This window comes from Hyperolius riggenbachi, chromosome 2 (assembly GCF_040937935.1).
Source record: "Hyperolius riggenbachi isolate aHypRig1 chromosome 2, aHypRig1.pri, whole genome shotgun sequence".
NCBI lineage: Eukaryota > Metazoa > Chordata > Amphibia > Anura > Hyperoliidae > Hyperolius > Hyperolius riggenbachi.
The window spans coordinates 570,434,913-570,454,735 of NC_090647.1; the positions used below are offsets into that span (position 1 = coordinate 570,434,913).

Consider the following 19,823-nt stretch of genomic DNA (forward strand, 5'->3'; position numbering starts at 1 on the left):
ACGGTGTGTCCTGTAACACTGCTAACAGAGAATATAAAGGTTTGATGTCTCTGTGCTTAACCTGTGGAACGTGCTGTGCAAGGCTCAGATAAACCTCTTCTTGTTGGAGAGCAGGCAGCAGATGAATTTCGCCACAAGTGAACCTTGAGGTACTGTTTACCAAATATGAGACCCCAGGCTCCAGACCACACGCCCCCTCTTTTAGTAGGAGAAGATAAGTTCCATTATATAGTCTATGCTGAATGGATACAAAATCCTTGACCTGGGTGATTTGCACTGGGCATTCATTATTCCTTAGACATGAGGTGGTAATAATGTTGATAGTTCTGCAGCTGGTAGTGTCTGTAGAGTAACACTCCTCCGCTTGTATCCATGTGGGCTCCTCATTTTTCAGACAGATATAATTCACGTCGGCCTTCAGCTCAGACTGTTTTTTGCTTATCCTGTAAATCATACAATGGTGTGGTAATTATATTCCAGCAATGTTCAAAAAACATATCAGGCATTGGAATAATTATATCCATATCAATTATACAGGTATACGCTATCCCAGTGGTAAAGACATTTCCCACAGTCTTTACTATCTTTAGCTGTCTCACAAAAAGTTTAGCATGCTGTCTCATATAAGCTTGCTTCAGTGTACTTGATGACAGTTCAGAAATCCATGTATCTTCTTCCATTAATTGCCAAGGTACTCGTCCATTAATTAGATCACTGAATACTAGCTGGAACCTGTCCCACAAAATAAGGGTTTGAAGTTCTTCCTCAATGTCCTGTCTGACTGCAATTAACTCTTTCAATGTAATTTCTATTGCTCTCCGGTTAGTAAGGATTGCCTCTGCCAAATGTATATCATTTTCATCTGCCAGGGTAAAAAGTGTAATCATCGCTTGATGTAAGGCTTCTTGTTCTCGTACATAGTTCAATGCTAGTTCAGAAACAGGGGAACTCCGACCCCCGCTTGAAACCATATCCAGAAATGGTTTCAAAACAGGTTTTTTAGTAGTAGAAGGCAGAAGAGATGGGGGAAACGTAGGCAAAAGATCATCTTCCACAACTTTTAAATGCAACACCGTTTGTTCCACCAATTTATCCATAATCAATTTAACTTTTTGTGATTGTTCAGTAGTATATATTCCACGGAAGTTATGTTTACACATCAAAGACAGCGATAATACAGTGGAACCAGTGTAATTCCTTTGCAGGACACCTGTACAAATTCCACCTTCATGTGAAAACCACTGTCGTCTTCTACATGCATTAGGTTGACTCACCCACATACTTTCCGGTGCACCATTTTGATTCATGCGGCATAAGTGGGTTGAAAGATCACAAGGCAACACACAAGCCATACTTTTCGGCCATGCAACTGACGTCTTGACTGTTCGAAATCGAAGAGCTTCAGTAGTAAAATTATCACAAGTAGCATATGGAAGAATAGGGCTAAGATGTTGCATCAAATAAGGATACCTGCAATAAAGATCAATCCAGGGCAATTCCGTAGACCCAACCTTGTGAAGCATCCTCTTAAGCAATAACACCACTTCTGTACCATTTGGTGGAAGAAGTGGACAAGACAAATCCAACTGGCAAGAATCAAAAAGAACCAGAGGTACAAAAGAATCTGTAATCCTGGGCCAAACATTATGCTGTAACCAAGGGAACAATCCAGGCTTGCCATCCCTCCAGTTTTTTGCACAGATTTGAATCGGCAAATCCTCATTCAGATCCAAAGGTACATCCGGTTTGGAAAGATAAAGAGATCCATATTCCTTATCACACCAGGACGAAAAGTAATCCTCTCTGTTCCAAGATGTCTGTGTTCTTTCAATAGCTGTAAGTTTCAAATTTTTCAGCATGTGCAAAACACTTGGTAAAATGCTGATTTTATTATCGCTTGAAGCAGGAAAAAGGGTCTCCGTGTTAAAGCGCAAAACCATTTTCTGTATTATATCCTCAGGAATGGAATGCAGTGGCTTAGCCAGCCTATCATAAACCACTGCTGGGCTTTTCACAAATGCAAACCCATCCGTAGAAAGCAATTTCCTGGAAATCCTGGCAGCAGACTCCCCATCATGATCCCCATGCACTTTGTAATCCGCAAAAAGTGGAGAAAATATTTGTATTCCAAAGATGAAAACCAGGATAATCCACAGCCATAGCCAATATAACAAATTCAAAAAATATACATCCAAAGGGTTAAGCAACTAAAAGATCCTTTTAAAATATGATTTTGTAATCCCATGGGTCGTAGCAGACTCTGGCAGCTCAACGGTGCAAGAAGGTGAAACATCCACAGAAATCCCAGGAGAAGCAGCATCAAAGCCATTACATCCTGCAGGGTCTAGTGATCCTTTTATTCTGGTAAAAATATTATCCAACAGTCTACTGTGTAAAGAAGGGTTTGACATGTTCAAAAAACACAATCCGACGTTTCCCAAAAGAATCAGTAACAATCACTGCCTTGTTTTCCACGTGATCAACAACAGAAAAAGGCCCACTCCATGCGGGTTCAAGCGCCTTTTTGTGCAAAGTTTTCACTAGCACAGATGATCCAATTGCAGGCAACAATGCACTCTGATCTGGACCTAAAGGAGTAAAACAGTGGTTATGCATGTCATGCAATTTTTGGTGGACTATATACGGCTCTAGGAACAAACTATCAAAACTAGAAGTTTCTTTAGTGCTGGTTAATCTAGTATTGATGCACTGCACTGCTCTAGGTAAGAGGCTTAACCAGTCTGAATTTTCTTCTAGAAGCATTTTCTGCAGTGTCTTTTTTACTTCAGCATTGATCCTTTCAATCATCCCATTAGTTTCAGGTGCATTTGGTATAGAGTGTTCTAAAACAAAATCCAACTTGGCTGACAGTTCACGCAGTAATTTGTTAGAGAATGCAGGCCCATTATCAGTGACTAGTTTTTTGAAAGGAGCAATGGACCATAGTTGAGAAATCAACTCACAAGTTTTTTCTCCTGTCAATCTCTTTTGTGGAAATGCAAACAGATATCTGCTCTTTGAATCTATCACTGTGAGAATATAAGAAAATCCTTTAACTGATTCTAATGGCCCTATGTGATCAGCATATAGCAGAGACAAGTTCTGAGCACCTATTTCAAGCCTACCTACATAACCTTTCTTCTTGTATTGTGTAGTGACTTTTTGGCATATTAAACATGAGCGGATAGTCCTATTCATGTCCTGTTTCATACCGGGCCACCAGTAATCAGATAATGCCTTGGACATGGTCTGTAAGTTGAAGTGTGGTGTTTTTGAAGTATGACATTTGATCAAAATCTCATCCCTGCAGTCTGGAGGGGGACACACTTTAATTCCATTTTGAGTTCCAACTAAGAGGCTCAACGAATCTTTGTCTTTAACATAATCAAAGTCTTTTGGGTAACCTTTAACTGCTTCCCCTCTTAGGATTTTGTCAAAGTCTTGCATAGAAGATCTTAGTGTCATTCTTTTAGTGAGTGCTTGAACACCATCATCTATCAGGGAATTTCCTTGAGAGTGAATGCCTTCAGTACTGTGTCCCTTCACATGTAGAAATGTCATGTTTGCTGTCACATTAGAAAAAATATTTTTCCAAATGTCTATATTCTTCACCTTTGCTCCTTTGCAGGTCAGGAAATTGTTTTTCAACCAGACTTCTCTATTGTGAATTCCCTCTATCACATAGCAGGAATCAGAGCAGATTAATATCTTTCCAGGCACTTGCCTAGCATCAGTCACAGCCATTTCCATTGCCATAAGCTCAGCATTCTGCGCACTGTTATCTCCCAAGGATTTAATGTTTCTGTACTCTTCAACAAAACAGTCATTAACAAATGTACCTCTTATAAATCCTCCAGCGGCTTTATATGCAGATTTAGTACCAAGTGCATGCCGTGCAGAACCATCTGTATAATAAACTACATCAAGAGTGTCCCTATCTACAGTGTCTGACTCAGAGAATGGCAAATCGGTGAAGTTTTCTTGGTTAGAGTAGATGAAATGTAATTGTTCATTATTCAGAGAATTAGCCCACTGAACCCACCTGACATGAAGAGCTTTAGAGTCACTCACAGATGCTTTGGTTGCAGCCTGCAGCTCTGGGACTGGAGTAAAAATATAGATGTCCTTCCCACCAGCCATGTCTTTATATTTACTGAGTGCATACTGTATGCATGCTAACACTTGCTCAGTCCGTGCAAATTTCTTTTCAGCCGGTGTCATTTCTTTAGAAAACCACAAGATAGGTTGTGTTTCATGCCTGTTAGTTATTTTGCCCATAAAGAAAGCATTATTTGACATAACATGAATTTCCATATCTGCAGTATCACTTCTGGAAGCCAGAGCTTCAGGGCTTGCTAAAGTCTGTTTCAACTCAGTTAGCATAGTATCATGTTCCGCTGTCCACTTGTCTTTTGTAAATCCCCCCTTCAATAATTCATAGAAAGGACGTATAAGTGAGGCAAAAACAGGTGTTGTTCTCCTGACGAAATTACAGAGTCCTAAAAGGGATTGTAATTCCTTCTCAGTAGCAGGTTTTGTAATATCCACAAGTTTTTGTTGAAAACTTTTAGTCAAAAGTTTGCCATCTGAAGAGATTTCAAAGCCCAGGAATTCCACACTGCAGAATCCAATCCTGCTTTTGGAGGGGTTAAATACATAACCATTGAGAGCTAAAGTTTTGCAGATGAGAGTAACAGTAGCCATCAACTCACATGTAGTATCAGAAGTACAGTAAAGATCATCCATATAAACTACTGTCTCTTTGATTCCAGCCATGGGCTCCTGTATTCTGCCAGCAAATATTGGTGGTGAATTTTTGTGGCCTTGCGGTAATCTTTTATAAACATAAGATGATCCTCCAAACGAGAAAGCAGTGTATTCACAATAGTCCTTATGTAGAGGTATAGACCAGAATCCATTGGATAAATCCAAGATTGCTTTATATTTTTTCCTGGGTATGGTATCGATTGTAGCAGTGGCATTCAAATTTTGGGTACTAACTCCATATGTACAGCGGTTCAAATGTCTGTAGTCCACCACAAGGCGCACTTTTCCGTTACTTTTCAAAGTAGGTGTTAAAGGGCTATTATAAGGGCTTGATTTTTTCTCAATTATTCCTTGTAAAACCTGTAAATCAAGATTATGCTTAACTGCCATATAAAGTCCTTTCCGTATCGGATATTGCTTTTGAGGCACAGGTTCAGTTTTTATCATTTGCGGGATAATGTCACAATTTAAATCCATACCACAGTGTTCAGGATATAATTGCAGGGCATCATGTCGATCCAGTTTGTTCCATAAGGCCAAAATCTCAGGAGTGTGATATTTTTTCATATCCTCGGAAAAAGTACCTAGAAACAAATGGTTAGTATCCTGGAAAACAGGTAAGCAACAAGCATCATCCGGTTTCAGGATAAGGTCATATTCCTCTTCAGAAACAGATCTTTCTAAAAGCAGGACTGTGATAGTTCTTGCCTGTTTGATGCCCTTAAAAAAGATGGTTATAGTTCCCTGTTTGTGTTTTGCAGAAGTTCCATGCATAGTATTTAGCCATTTAAAAGAGCCATCCGGTACCCAAGAAGCAAAGTATCGTGTTAGTATATTCACCTCCGTCCCTGTATCAACAAGTGCTCTTTTCCACTCAAGCCCAGGTGCTATCTGGAACAGTAGGCTGTGTCTTCCCTCCATGCTGTGTAACAGCTGAGACAGGTGGAGCAGTTTCCTGTAGTCTTTTGTTGGGTTTGTAATCCTCAGGAGTTTGTTTTTTATTTTTTTACTGGATCAGGCTTTTTCTGCACATGGGGTCTGTCATCAGAGAATTGCCGGTTCTTCTGTCCTTGATTATTTCGTTGCCAATGGTCAGGCATGGGAGGGGGAACAAACCTTTCAGCCTGACCCCCTCTGAACTGCTTGTTCCAATTGCCACGGTAATCACCAGACAGGTATCCTCGGCGATCATCTCTCCATCGGTTGTTATTGAAGAAAGGTCGAGGCTGACGAGGTGGATTTCTCTGTTGCTGTTGTAGATGTTGTTGTGGCGGTTTTTGATTCACAGTTTTAGGAGTGTCTTTTAGCTGCTTTGGTTTGTCCACTTTGACCTCTGGCACAAGAGGCATACGAAAAGACCTCCAAACTTCAGTTATCGCCAGTTTTACATCCTGAGTTGTAAATCCATAGCCAAGCCTCATAGTCAGAGCTCCTTTGACCCCAGTGTCATCAATTATAGCACACAAGAAATCCAAAACTTGTGTCGGTGTAGCAGTATTTGCAATAATTATATCCACAGCAGATAAAATCCCAGAAGTCTTTAGAACCTCCTTTGCTTTCGTAGATAAATCAACAACTCCACTCTGTCCACTTGCTCTCTCCTGGATGGCCGCAGATATACCAACCCAAGTAGAAAAAGATTCCTGCGGACCTAGGATACCTGGGGGTAGAAGCATGTTAGTGAGTAAAGTAAAATCCGCAAGGTTTAAATCCCTGGAAATTAAGTCCAGCTGTCCTGAATGCAATGCTATTTTCTGACTTAATTCTTTAGGAGTTTTATTATGCAAAGGTCCCATCATTTTAAGGCAAACTTCCATTCTTGTTTTTAGATCACACATCATGCCTCCTGTATTCCAAGTAGTTTGAGGTGGTTTTTGTGGTGTCAACACAGGGAGTGGAGGGGTTAATTTTCGCTGCAAAAAAAGTTTGTTAGGGGGAGAAATTTTGTTAGTATAACGAAGCAAGTCCCCACTCCTACGTGTGGGAGTTTGGAATTCCGAAGCAACAGGCAAAGCATTTTCAGGGTCACCCTGCAGCTGCAAAGTGAGAAAAGAATCCAGCAATCCACGGACAAAGTCATATCCAGTTTGCTGCAGGTCATCCGGTAATTCCTCGTATTTTGGTATATGCACATTTTGTAACAATCCCATATCAATATCAGAAAAGTGTTTCTTCAAAAGTATAGGTCCCAACAAAGCCAAGGAAGGTAGTAATTTTGCAATATCATCCTCAAAGATGTCTGCGACTGTGTCAGCATCAATTTCACAAGTAAAGTCAATCTTCTGTAGTTTAGGCAATTCCAAGAAAACCAGAACATATTCATCTGCATCCATTTTAAAACGAAGTGGAATGTAAATTATTTTATCCTCCACGGTTGTCTGCAAAAAACCTTGTAATCCAACAATATCTTCAAGTTTGTCTAACCCTTCATATTGTTGTCTTAAAGCAAGATATAGAACTTGGAGCCCTCCTGATTTAAGCTTCTGAGCTTCCTTCGGCATCGCTCTTATTAGCACAGAAAGATTTATAATATCCTCTGTAGGAGTAGCCATTATTCTTTTTTATAGTTTGTGCACAAAAAACTGTTTCCTTGACTATCGAAACAGAAAGAATATATCTTAATTAGTTCTGTTCTATTCCAGGGATATACAACGGTGGGCGCCAAAATGCCAGCTCCTACACATTAGGTAGGATTATTAACAGAAAGAAGTGCAACTCTTCATTTAGCGTTACTACTTTAATCTGTTAATATCAATGGGTATTAAGCCACTGAAAGCTTACATATATTTGTTTTAGCATATCCCAGGTTGAAATAAACAGAACACGCAGACAAGAGAATTATCACTAAATATAATGTATTCTTGTGATAATATACAGAGAATATACAAAAATTACATATAAGCAAGTTATGATTAGGATGCCAATTACTAAGATATCTGCTAACATATTATAAGGTCCACCAAAAAAGATATTGCATGAGATACATTACCAGTTCCTAGAGACCGTTTAAAGGGACTCCGAGCAGTGCAGAAACTATGGAAAGATTCATATCATTTTAAAGCTCTCTTTCTCCTCTTTCCGGTGATATATAAACCGCCACCCTACGTCTTTTAGTTTTCGCTATTTTCGCGATTGAAATTGCCGCGGCCGCGATTTCAATCGCGATAATAAAGAGAACTAAAAGGCATAGGGCAATGATTTAGGTGTCGCCAGAAAGAGGAGAAAGAGAGCTTTAAAATGATATCCATCTTTCCATAGTTACATTGTATTACACAGGGCGACTTTTTCTGCTGAATGGAGCTGCTGACACTGGGGAAAGTGTCACCCTGTGTAATACAATGTAACTATGGAAAGATGGATATCATTTTAAAGCTCTCTTTCTCCTCTTTCTGGCGACACCTAAATCATCGCTCTACGCCTTTTTGTTTTCTTTATTTTCGCGATTGAAATCGCGGCCGCGGCAATTTCAATCGCGAAAATAGCGAAAACTAAAAGGCGTAGGGCGGCGGTTTATATATCATTGGAAAGAGGAGAAAGAGAGCTTTAAAATGATATGCATCTTTCCATAGTTTCTGCACTGCTCGGAGTCCCTTTAAGCAAGAGAAGCAGCAGCCTAAAAATCTCTCTCTCGTTACCTATTTTTATAAAGTTAGAACAAAGAAAGAAATCTAACGCCTCCTGCTGATTAACATACGCGTATGTCAGCACATCACATTCCAGAAATTCATTCCGATGATGTAATGTGCTTTTGGTTTTACTTTCTATCTTATGAGCCATTCTAGGAGACCTTGCCAACTATTAGCTACTTGCTAAAATATTTCAGCTATTAGTTACGTCATTTGCAGCATGAGAAAAACCAAGTGTGGGAATACATGAGAATAGTTTCACATCATTACACTCTATGCGTGATATAAGACTGGTTATACAACAGTAATTTTTAGACTATGGGTTAGGAATAAATCAAAAGATATAAATTCATGATATATAAAAGGAATACAACGTTAAATACTTGACAGTGATATGGAGGCTGCCATATCTAATTCCATATAGAGAGAAGCCGAGGCAATAAAAGGGACACAGAGGCACGTTCCCATCTGCAGGGCATGCCTCTGTGTGCCCTGCTCGCCTCTCTCTGTGCCCCCTGCGCCACGCTAGCCCCTCATCATTTGTCGGCAAACTAACGGGGAAGGAGCGTCCCACTGCAGGATAGGAACTCCTGTGTAACGCCCCTTCCCCGCCTATCAGAGCTTTCTAACAGGCTTTCCCCGCCCCCTTCACATCAATCAGCTCAGGGAGGGGCACAGGCGCTGCTTCTCCAGCCTCGCCACCCCAAAGGTCACCAAAGTGAAACAAAAGAATTTCAGGGCGTAGGAGTGGCAGGTAGAGGAGGATATGAGCTCTCTCGACCCATCTCGTGCTCTCTTAAAGCCGTATTGTCACCATAAAGATCAAATTTCAACAGCAACTGGTCTGAGTGTATTAAGTGATAAAGATGCTAATCCTGCATTCAAAACTTGCAAAACTTTTTCTGCTGTTATGGTTTGTAGTTATCACATACCTTAGGAGCACTGGCCCTTTAATAGCCATTGCCATTCAGTTGCATGCTGGGGGTTCTTTTTATCTATAATATATTCCTCCTCTTCCCTTTATTTCCCTGCCAAGCTGCCTATCTGAAACGATCCCCTGCTCACTTGTGTTTACAAGCAAGGCTGAGGTGACTCAGCGATTTGGAGGAGAAAAAAAAAAAGTTAAGGGCAGAAATTGCATCAGGACTTAACCTCCTTGCCGGTTATCGCGAGCTCAGCTCGGGGTAACCTGCGCAGGAGGATTTCTCAGGCCCCGCTGGGCCGATTTGCATAATTTCTCTTTTTTCCTACACGCAACTAGCACTCTGCTAGCTGCGTGTAGTACACGATCGCCGCCGATTCGCCGCTACCCGCCGCGCCGAGCCGCCCCCCCCCCCGCCCCAGACCCCTGCGCAGCCTGGCCAGGCAGCGCTGAGGGGCGGTTCGGGATTCCCTGTGACGTCGGTGACGTCATCCCGCCCTGTCGCCATGGCGACCGGGGAAGCCCTGCAGGAAATTTGGGTGTTCTGTGTGCTCCGGAAGACTCTGAGAAGAGGCAGGACTGTTCAGGCTCTCGGGGGGAATGTGACTGGTGGAGGCAGAGAGAGCAGTGAGTTGCCCCATACACTAGTCAATTTGAAGTCAGCTAAGCGATCAATGTCTTAAGCCCCATGTATACCATACAATTTTTTTGTTCGATTCGTTTCAATCCAACATGTCCGATCGGGATTCGATTTGATTCAATTTGCCATTGTTTTGCAATGGCAAAATGAATCAAATCCCGATTCGACATGTCAGATTGAATCGAATCAAATCAATGAATCGAATCGGACAAAAAATTGTCTGATGTAGATGGGGCTTTAGAGATATCGATTCTTTCCCTGTTCTGCTACTCTGCAGCGTTAGAGAAGATTTCAGCAGGAGAGCAGCCTGATAACGATCTCACTGCAGTTAGCTTTGTTCTTCCCAATACAGAGCATTGGCCGTATGCTGCCTCTAATGCTGGGCATACACGGCGCAATAGTTATCAATTGCTCGATTGATAATATTCAACCTGTCCGATCACCGCGGCGGATCAATTCCGCGCTCGATCACCGTGGGCGGACAATGGAAGAAACGAGCGGTTGATAAAGAACTGGGGAACCAGGAATCGATCCACGCGCCTGCGCGGACGAGCAGGGACGTGCCGGCATCGAGCCAGCGGCTCGATTCCGGTGCATAAATGCGCCGTGTATGCCCAGCATTACCCACGAAACAGAGAGCAGATCCTGTAGCTCTGGCCGGCAATGTGAGATGATGCCGGACACTAGGGGGCGCTGATGACAATATTTTATCATACAATTTTGCATTAGCAGTCGAGAATACCCATTAGGCTGGGAGCACACTTGCATTGATGATCACCGTTTCTGTCCACAATTTTTTATATTGTTTACACATTGCGGCAGAATGTATTTAATTCGTAAATGCATGCGTGGTGCGGGAAAAAGCAAACCACTGCGCAATTCAAAAACACAACAAAAACCCAACAAATGCAAAGAAAATGTGATTTCCGGGCGGGCTATAGCTTACAATGACCATTGTGGAAGATCACAATTGTACTGTGTGTGGTCCCTGCCTTAGAGACTTGTGTATGTCAGGGTGAAGAGATGTTCCAGCCTATAGTACTTGGTATATGTGAGAGCTGACTGGCAAATGGTTCTGGCAACTGGTTCTTCCTGGGAGGAGCCAGTGCAAGCTCACTCCTCTGGGGCCGGACCTATGGCCCCAGCTCCGGGGATGTGGCATAATCGTGTCTCCCGTGTATGTTCCGGGGAAGAGATGTGCAGTGAGTGGCTGTCGTCTAGGCCTTAGGTTCTCAACATGTGGTATGCGCACCCCAGGAGGTACTTCTCATGGCTCCAGGGGGTACTCGGGCTTGATATACATAACCAAGAACAACAAATTGAGTTTTAGAATACGATAAATCTTATTTAAACAACAACAAATTTAGTGTTTTAGCTCATTAAAACCATACTAAATGCTTGGAAATTGTTTAGAACCAATTATCATGTACTGCGATTAAAAATATATTTGTCAAGGGGTACTGGTGATGTTTACTATGCTGGGGGTGCTTGGTGAGTACGGGGTTTTAAAAGGGGTACATACCAATAAAATGTTGAAACGCTAGGTCTGCATACTGTACATCACTGGCGGGTGACAATAATGCAGAATATTGTTTATCAATATGTTATAGACAGGGCTATGGAGTCTGTACAAAAATCTTCAGACTCCGGCTCTTCAGTTTATGAAACCACCGACTCCGACTCCAGGTACCCAAAATGGCTCCGACTCCTTAGTCTAATATTTACCTGGGCTGTGGATTTTGTACAAAAATCATCCGACTCCAACTCCTCAGTTTATGAAATCACAGACTCCAACTTTGACACCGGGTACCCAAAATTACTCTGACTCCGACTCTTCGGCTCGGACTCCACAGCCCTGGTTATAGAGGGGCTGGTGCTGACTGTTTCACTTCAGCCTTCATACAGTCACATTTTAAACTTCTTTGATAATTATAAAGGTGAGGTTGTATATAGAAGCTGAAGGGAGAGTTTATCCTCCTCGCTTCACATGATGGGATATCTGTTCTGTTTTATTATTAGCTGTTGTCAGCGATACGCTGTGACCTGACTGCACTGTCCTCTTGTCTCTTGCAGTGCGCATACGATGGATCATGGCTGTAGTGTTTGTCGTGTTATTGGTGATATTTCTTGCACTGTTCGCTCTGTGGTATCTTAACCGTGAGTATAATGAAATTACATTTTACCTTTCAGCTCAGTTCACACTTCACATAAAGATGGGCTGCATCGGATAGCAGCTTGTAAACGGACATGTGACAGATCCTGTGTGTATAAATGGGGTCTGCTGTGTATGTTGCGGAACGAAGGGTTGTGCGGTACACAAAAAGTGCGGACACTGGACCAATGTCGGCCATGCGATATGCAGCAGTGCGATATGCGACGTGTCCAATGTACAGAGATGATCTCTGTGTCTCCATACACAGCACAGCACTGGACCAATGTCAGACATGCGATATGCAGCAGTGCGATACGCGCCGTGTCTCCGATGTACAGAGATGATCTCTGTGTCTCCATACACAGCACAGCACTGGACCAATGTCGGCCATGCGATATGCAGCAGTGCGATATGCGACGTGTCCAATGTACAGAGATGATCTCTGTGTCTCCATACACAGCACAGCACTGGGCCAATGTCAGACATGCGATATGCAGCAGTGTGATACGCGACGTGTCTCCGATGTACAGAGATGATCTCTGTGTCTCCATACACAGCACAGCACTGGGCCAATGTCAGACATGCGATATGCAGCAGTGTGATACGTGACGTGTCCGATGTACAGAGATAGTCTCTGTGTCTCCATACACAGCACAGCACTGGACCAATGTCAGACATGCGATATGCAGCAGTGCGATACGCGCCGTGTCCGATGTACAGAGATGATCTCTGTGTCTCCATACACAGCACAGCACTGGGCCAATGTCAGACATGCGATACGCAGCAGTGTGATACGCGACGTGTCTCCGATGTACAGAGATGATCTCTGTGTCTCCATACACAGCACAGCACTGGGCCAATGTCAGACATGCGATATGCAGCAGTGTGATACGCGACATGTCCGATGTACAGAGATGATCTCTGTGTCTCCATACACAGCACAGCACTGGGCCAATGTCAGACATGCGATACGCGACATGTCCGATGTACAGAGATGATCTCTGTGTCTCCATACACAGCACTAGGCCAATGTCAGACATGCGATACGCAGCAGTGTGATACGCGCCGTGTCTCCGATGTACAGAGATGATCTCTGTGTCTCCATACACAGCACAGCACTGGGCCAATGTCAGACATGCGATACGCAGCAGTGTGATACGCGACGTGTCTCCGATGTACAGAGATGATCTCTGTGTCTCCATACACAGCACAGCACTGGACCAATGTCAGACATGCGATATGCAGCAGTGTGATACGTGACATGTCCGATGTACAGAGATGATCTCTGTGTCTCCATACACAGCACAGCACTGGGCCAATGTCAGACATGCGATATGCAGCAGTGCGATACGCGCTGTGTCTCCGATGTACAGAGATGATCTCTGTGTCTCCATACACAGCACAGCACTGGGCCAATGTCAGACATGCGATATGCAGCAGCGCGATACGCGACATGTCCGATGTACAGAGATGATCTCTGTGTCTCCATACACAGCACAGCACTGGGCCAATGTCAGACATGCGATATGCAGCAGTGTGATACGCGACATGTCCGATGTACAGAGATGATCTCTGTGTCTCCATACACAGCACAGCACTGGGCCAATGTCAGACATGCGATATGCAGCAGTGTGATACGCGCCGTGTCTCCGATGTACAGAGATGATCTCTGTGTCTCCATACACAGCACAGCACTGGGCCAATGTCAGACATGCGATATGCAGCAGTGCGATACGTGACATGTCCGATGTACAGAGATGATCTCTGTGTCTCCATCCACAGCACAGCACTGGGCCAATGTCAGACATGCGATACGCAGCAGTGTGATACGCGACATGTCCGATGTACAGAGATGATCTCTGTGTCTCCATACACAGCACAGCACTGGGCCAATGTCAGACATGCGATATGCAGCAGTGTGATACGTGACGTGTCCGATGTACAGAGATGATCTCTGTGTCTCCATACACAGCACAGCACTGGACCAATGTCAGACATGCGATATGCAGCAGTGCGATACGCGCCGTGTCCGATGTACAGAGATGATCTCTGTGTCTCCATGCACAGCACTGGACCAATGTCAGACATGCGATACGCAGCAGTGTGATACGCGACGTGTCTCCGATGTACAGAGATGATCTCTGTGTCTCCATACACAGCACAGCACTGGGCCAATGTCAGACATGCGATATGCAGCAGTGTGATACGCGACATGTCCGATGTACAGAGATGATCTCTGTGTCTCCATACACAGCACAGCACTGGGCCAATGTCAGACATGCGATATGCAGCAGTGTGATACGCGACATGTCCGATGTACAGAGATGATCTCTGTGTCTCCATACACAGCACAGCACTGGGCCAATGTCAGACATGCGATATGCAGCAGTGTGATACGCGACATGTCCGATGTACAGAGATGATCTCTGTGTCTCCATACACAGCACAGCACTGGGCCAATGTCAGACATGCGATATGCAGCAGCGCGATACGGGTCATGTCCGATGTACAGAGATGATCTCTGTGTCTACATACACAGCACAGCACTGGGCCAATGTCAGACATGCGATACGCAGCAGTGTGATACGCGACGTGTCTCCGATGTACAGAGATGATCTCTGTGTCTCCATACACAGCACAGCACTGGGCCAATGTCAGACATGCGATACGCAGCAGTGTGATACGCGACGTGTCTCCGATGTACAGAGATGATCTCTGTGTCTCCATACACAGCACAGCACTGGGCCAATGTCAGACATGCGATACGCAGCAGTGTGATACGCGACGTGTCTCCGATGTACAGAGATGATCTCTGTGTCTCCATACACAGCACAGCACTGGGCCAATGTCAGACATGCGATATGCAGCAGTGCGATACGTGACGTGTCTCCGATGTACAGAGATGATCTCTGTGTCTCCATACACAGCACAGCACTGGACCAATGTCAGACATGCGATATGCAGCAGTGTGATACGTGACATGTCCGATGTACAGAGATGATCTCTGTGTCTCCATACACAGCACAGCACTGGACCAATGTCAGACATGCGATATGCAGCAGTGTGATACGTGACATGTCCGATGTACAGAGATGATCTCTGTGTCTCCATACACAGCACAGCACTGGGCCAATGTCAGACATGCGATATGCAGCAGTGCGATACGCGACATGTCCGATGTACAGAGATGATCTCTGTGTCTCCATACACAGCACAGCACTGGGCCAATGTCAGACATGCGATATGCAGCAGTGTGATACGCGCCATGTCCGATGTACAGAGATGATCTCTGTGTCTCCATACACAGCACAGCACTGGGCCAATGTCAGACATGCGATATGCAGCAGTGCGATACGCGCCGTGTCTCCGATGTACAGAGATGATCTCTGTGTCTCCATACACAGCACAGCACTGGGCCAATGTCAGACATGCGATATGCAGCAGTGTGATACGCGACATGTCCGATGTACAAAGATGATCTCTGTGTCTCCATACACAGCACAGCACTGGGCCAATGTCAGACATGCGATATGCAGCAGTGCGATACGCGACATGTCCGATGTACAGAGATGATCTCTGTGTCTCCATACACTGCACAGCACTGGGCCAATGTCGGCCATGCGATACGCAGCAGTGCGATATGTGACGTGTCTGATGTACAGAGATGATCTCTGTGTCTCCATACACAGCACAGCACTGGACCAATGTCGGCCATGCGATACGCGACATGTCCGATGTACAAAGATGATCTCTGTGTCTCCATACACAGCACAGCACTGGGCCAATGTCAGACATGCGATATGCAGCAGTGTGATACGCGACATGTCCGATGTACAGAGATGATCTCTGTGTCTCCATACACAGCACAGCACTGGACCAATGTCAGACATGTGATATGTAGCAGTGTGATATGCGACGTGTCCGATGTACAGAGATGATCTCTGTGTCTCCATACACAGCACAGCACTGGGCCAATGTCAGACATGCGATATGTAGCAGTGTGATATGCGACGTGTCCGATGTACAGAGATGATCTCTGTGTCTCCATACACAGCACAGCACTGGGCCAATGTCAGACATGTGATATGCAGCAGTGTGATACGCGACATGTCCGATGTACAGAGATGATCTCTGTGTCTCCATACACAGCACAGCACTGGACCAATGTCAGACATGCGATATGCAGCAGTGTGATATGCGACGTGTCCGATGTACAGAGATGATCTCTGTGTCTCCATACACAGCACAGCACTGGGCCAATGTCAGACATGCGATATGTAGCAGTGTGATATGCGACGTGTCCGATGTACAGAGATGATCTCTGTGTCTCCATACACAGCACAGCACTGGGCCAATATCAGACATGCGATATGCAGCAGTGTGATACGCGACATGTCCGATGTACAGAGATGATCTCTGTGTCTCCATACACAGCACAGCACTGGACCAATGTCAGACATGCGATATGCAGCAGTGTGATATGCGACGTGTCCGATGTACAGAGATGATCTCTGTGTCTCCATACACAGCACAGCACTGGGCCAATGTCAGACATGCGATATGCAGCAGTGCGATACGCGCCGTGTCTCCGATGTACAGAGATGATCTCTGTGTCTCCATACACCAGGGGGATCCAGAGCCTCCGATGACCGGAAGGAAAAGAGCTGCCGATATCTGGATCCTAGGGGAGGTGAGATGACGAACTCCCTGCTGTGGCTACCCCGGCTTCTTTTTTTCCACCCGAGCCTGACTCTGGGTCACCGCCAAGGGGGTTGCACCTGCAGTGAAAAAATATGTCCTGATATGGGTACATAACTCGCGAGAGGGAAGCCCCTGGATTCTCCGGAGACTCTCCCCATCGCCCTCCTCCCCATTCCAGTGCCGAGACCCTTGCACGCTTGTCAGCAGACGGCGCCTGCACTGCACAGGTGCAGACAGCTTGCATGCTAGCATGAGGCCAACAGGCGTGGCTTTTCCACCGAGCCCTAGTGGTGGCTCTGTGCTACTGCGCAGGTGTGAGGTGTCTGCGCAGTGTCGGCAAGCTCCATGGACCTTCAGGGATCCCAGTGCTGGAGGAGAGGGACAGAGAGGGACAGGGGAACCCGCTGTGTCCAGAGGCTTCCCTCTCTCCAGGTATCTACTGTTTTGATATTTGGATCTCCCAGATTTGCTTTAAAGAGACTGAAACAGAAAAAAGTGCCCCTGTGAGGTTCTTGCCTCGGGAGGAAGGGAGCCTCGGGATCCAATCGAGGCTTCCCCCGTCCTCCTCTGTCCCACGGCAGCCCCTCCAAATGTCCACCATGTAAATATTTACCTTCCCGGTTTCAGCGCAGCGGCTCTCCGATGGGATAGGGCGGGAATAGCCGATCCTAGTCCTCTACTGTTCAGGGAACAGGCGTCTCGCACCTGCGCAGTACAGCGGACCTGATTGGGATCGGCTGTTTCCGCCTGATCCCGAGCTTTACTGCTGGCAGGTGATCTCTGTGGAATGTTGGTGTACTGTGTGTTCCAAAGCCAGCAGTAAAAACACCTGGTCTCCCAGAATGCTGTGGGGGAGGAGAATTCCACATAGCTAAACAGCCTAGGCTGTGACATCACTGGGAGGGCGGGGCTACATAACAATATACAGATATAGGAAGTGTATCTGAAACCAGGAAAATGACCATAACATTTACAGCACTCTACACGTCACGGCAGCGCCTCTTTAAAGGACACCAGAACAGCCGAACAGTATATTAAAAATGGGGGGAGCAGGCAAGTATTAGGTTATCCCCCCCCCCCCCCCCAGTCTCCCACGCTCTGACATTGTGCTGTCATGCGCACGTATAGACTGCTCCTGGCCTGCGCACTACCTCGCCCGACTCTGGCCACCTGGACGGAGCTGCTGCGGAGGATTTATGGTATAAAGGAGAAGGATGGGGGGGGAGCGGGGGGCATGAGGAGAGCCCCCACACATGCCGGCTCCATGTCCGGGTTTTATATGGTATCCTTTAAGGAATTTGCTCTTTTCAGGAAAGAAAATCAATAAACGGTTGTGAAGGAATGGTCTTTCAGTTCCTCGTGTGATTTTCTGATTTATTCTCTCCTAGATCTTGATAAGATTTGCTGCTGCTTCGGTCCTCCTGGAGGTGAGTCCATTTTTCTTGTGTATGCCATGTGAGGAGATTGCACCAGCTAGGAGGGTATAGTGCCCCCTGGGGGTCAGTCACCCCAGCAGACGCCCCATCCCACGCTAAGCCTCTCTGGCGTTATCTGGCACTGCCCACTTCCTACCATCCCCTATACCAGGACTGGACAAACTTTGCACCGCCCGGGCTGCATGCTGCGTGCCGCATTCCTGGGATTCTTCCCCTCCTCCCTGCAGAGCCGCCAGCAGGCGATAGCAGTCGGTTTAAATGTACCTGCTCGCCGATTCCAGCGTCGCATCTCCATGGCTACAGGACGTCACATGACACACCAGGGTAACACACACTGGCTGCCAGCGTGCAATATACTGGCATGTCCTGACGGGCATACCTATGAATCTGCCACCAGGAGATTTGGGCGCAGTGTAAAGCCGATAAACAGCTCACCCTGCTCCTGCACAAGTCCCGGCGGCGGTAATTACAATTCCCCCTCCAGGCCGCCATGGATAGCGGGGGAAGGATGTAATCCGGCTTACAGCTATTGCTAGCGGCTGAATTACAGTGTTCTTGTAGTAATTTGTTCTCCGTCTTCTGACAAATGCCAATGTTACTCACACTATAGCTGTAATTCCTATTCCAGCCTATGGTGGCGCCGGCTGCGCCCAAACTTCCTGCGCTGTTTTTACTGCCTGACGGCTTGTCATATGACGCTCTGTAGCCATATAGATGTTGGAATCAGTGAGCAGATGAGTTTTAACCCACTGCTATCACCCATTTGCGACTCTGCAGGGAAGGAGGGGGGTAAGGGGAGGAATCCGGCTGCCTACCGCAGGCCTGTAGTTTGGCAAACACTGTACTAAGAGAACTAGTGTTGGGTAAATGACAGCAAAACACTGGGACTGAACTACAGTCCCTGATACAAAGCCCCACCTAATCGGTAACTATGATACCTAAAATATAACTTTTATTAATGTTAATTAAAAGAATCAAAGCATGAACGGGCTGGGACACCCACCACCAACATATAACATAACAATGGGGGTAGAGTATAATATTTGCAAACAGCGGTCTAACACTTAGACACCCATATATCGAAGTGTCAAGTGCATATGAAAGATAATAGCTCCAGTATTTGTATGCTCACTGGATTAGGAAGTGCTGAGGTTTGAACCCAGGTCTCCCATGTCAGAGACAGAGCCCCTAACCATCACACTATCCAGCCACCGTACCAAATAAGAGCGGTTATATAAACTACACTCTACTCATCTATAAGTTCATATGGAAAGCATACATTGATTGGTCAGTAGTTCCAAAGAAGGGGTATGCATTTCTAATGTAATGGAACAGTGATAACATCACCCCGAATGGTTAAAGACCAATCCAAACGTGCAGAGATTCCTATCCCCATAAACATACACATCGCCCCTTCAAAATCAACATCAGCAGCTGTAAACCGCTATTTCCCACAATGCAACAAGGTTCACAGACAGGAAACTGCCAGGAGCACCACGGTCCTCAGAGTTTCTTGTGGGAGGGGTTTCACCACAAAATCAGTCATACAGCGCCCCCTGATGGTCTGTTTGTGAAAAGG

The 19,823-nt window shown here is 45.5% G+C and overlaps 1 protein-coding gene across 1 annotated transcript in view; it reads left to right on the forward strand.

The window, feature by feature from the left end:
* Positions 1-19,823, forward strand: part of LOC137547435 (hepatic and glial cell adhesion molecule-like) — a 97,212-nt gene that overhangs the window by 23,684 nt on the left and 53,705 nt on the right. The window contains exons 4-5 of the mRNA XM_068271022.1: positions 12,029-12,112; positions 18,197-18,235. Of these exons, the coding sequence (XP_068127123.1) occupies positions 12,029-12,112; positions 18,197-18,235 (123 nt within the window). The remainder of the gene's footprint in view (positions 1-12,028; positions 12,113-18,196; positions 18,236-19,823) is intronic.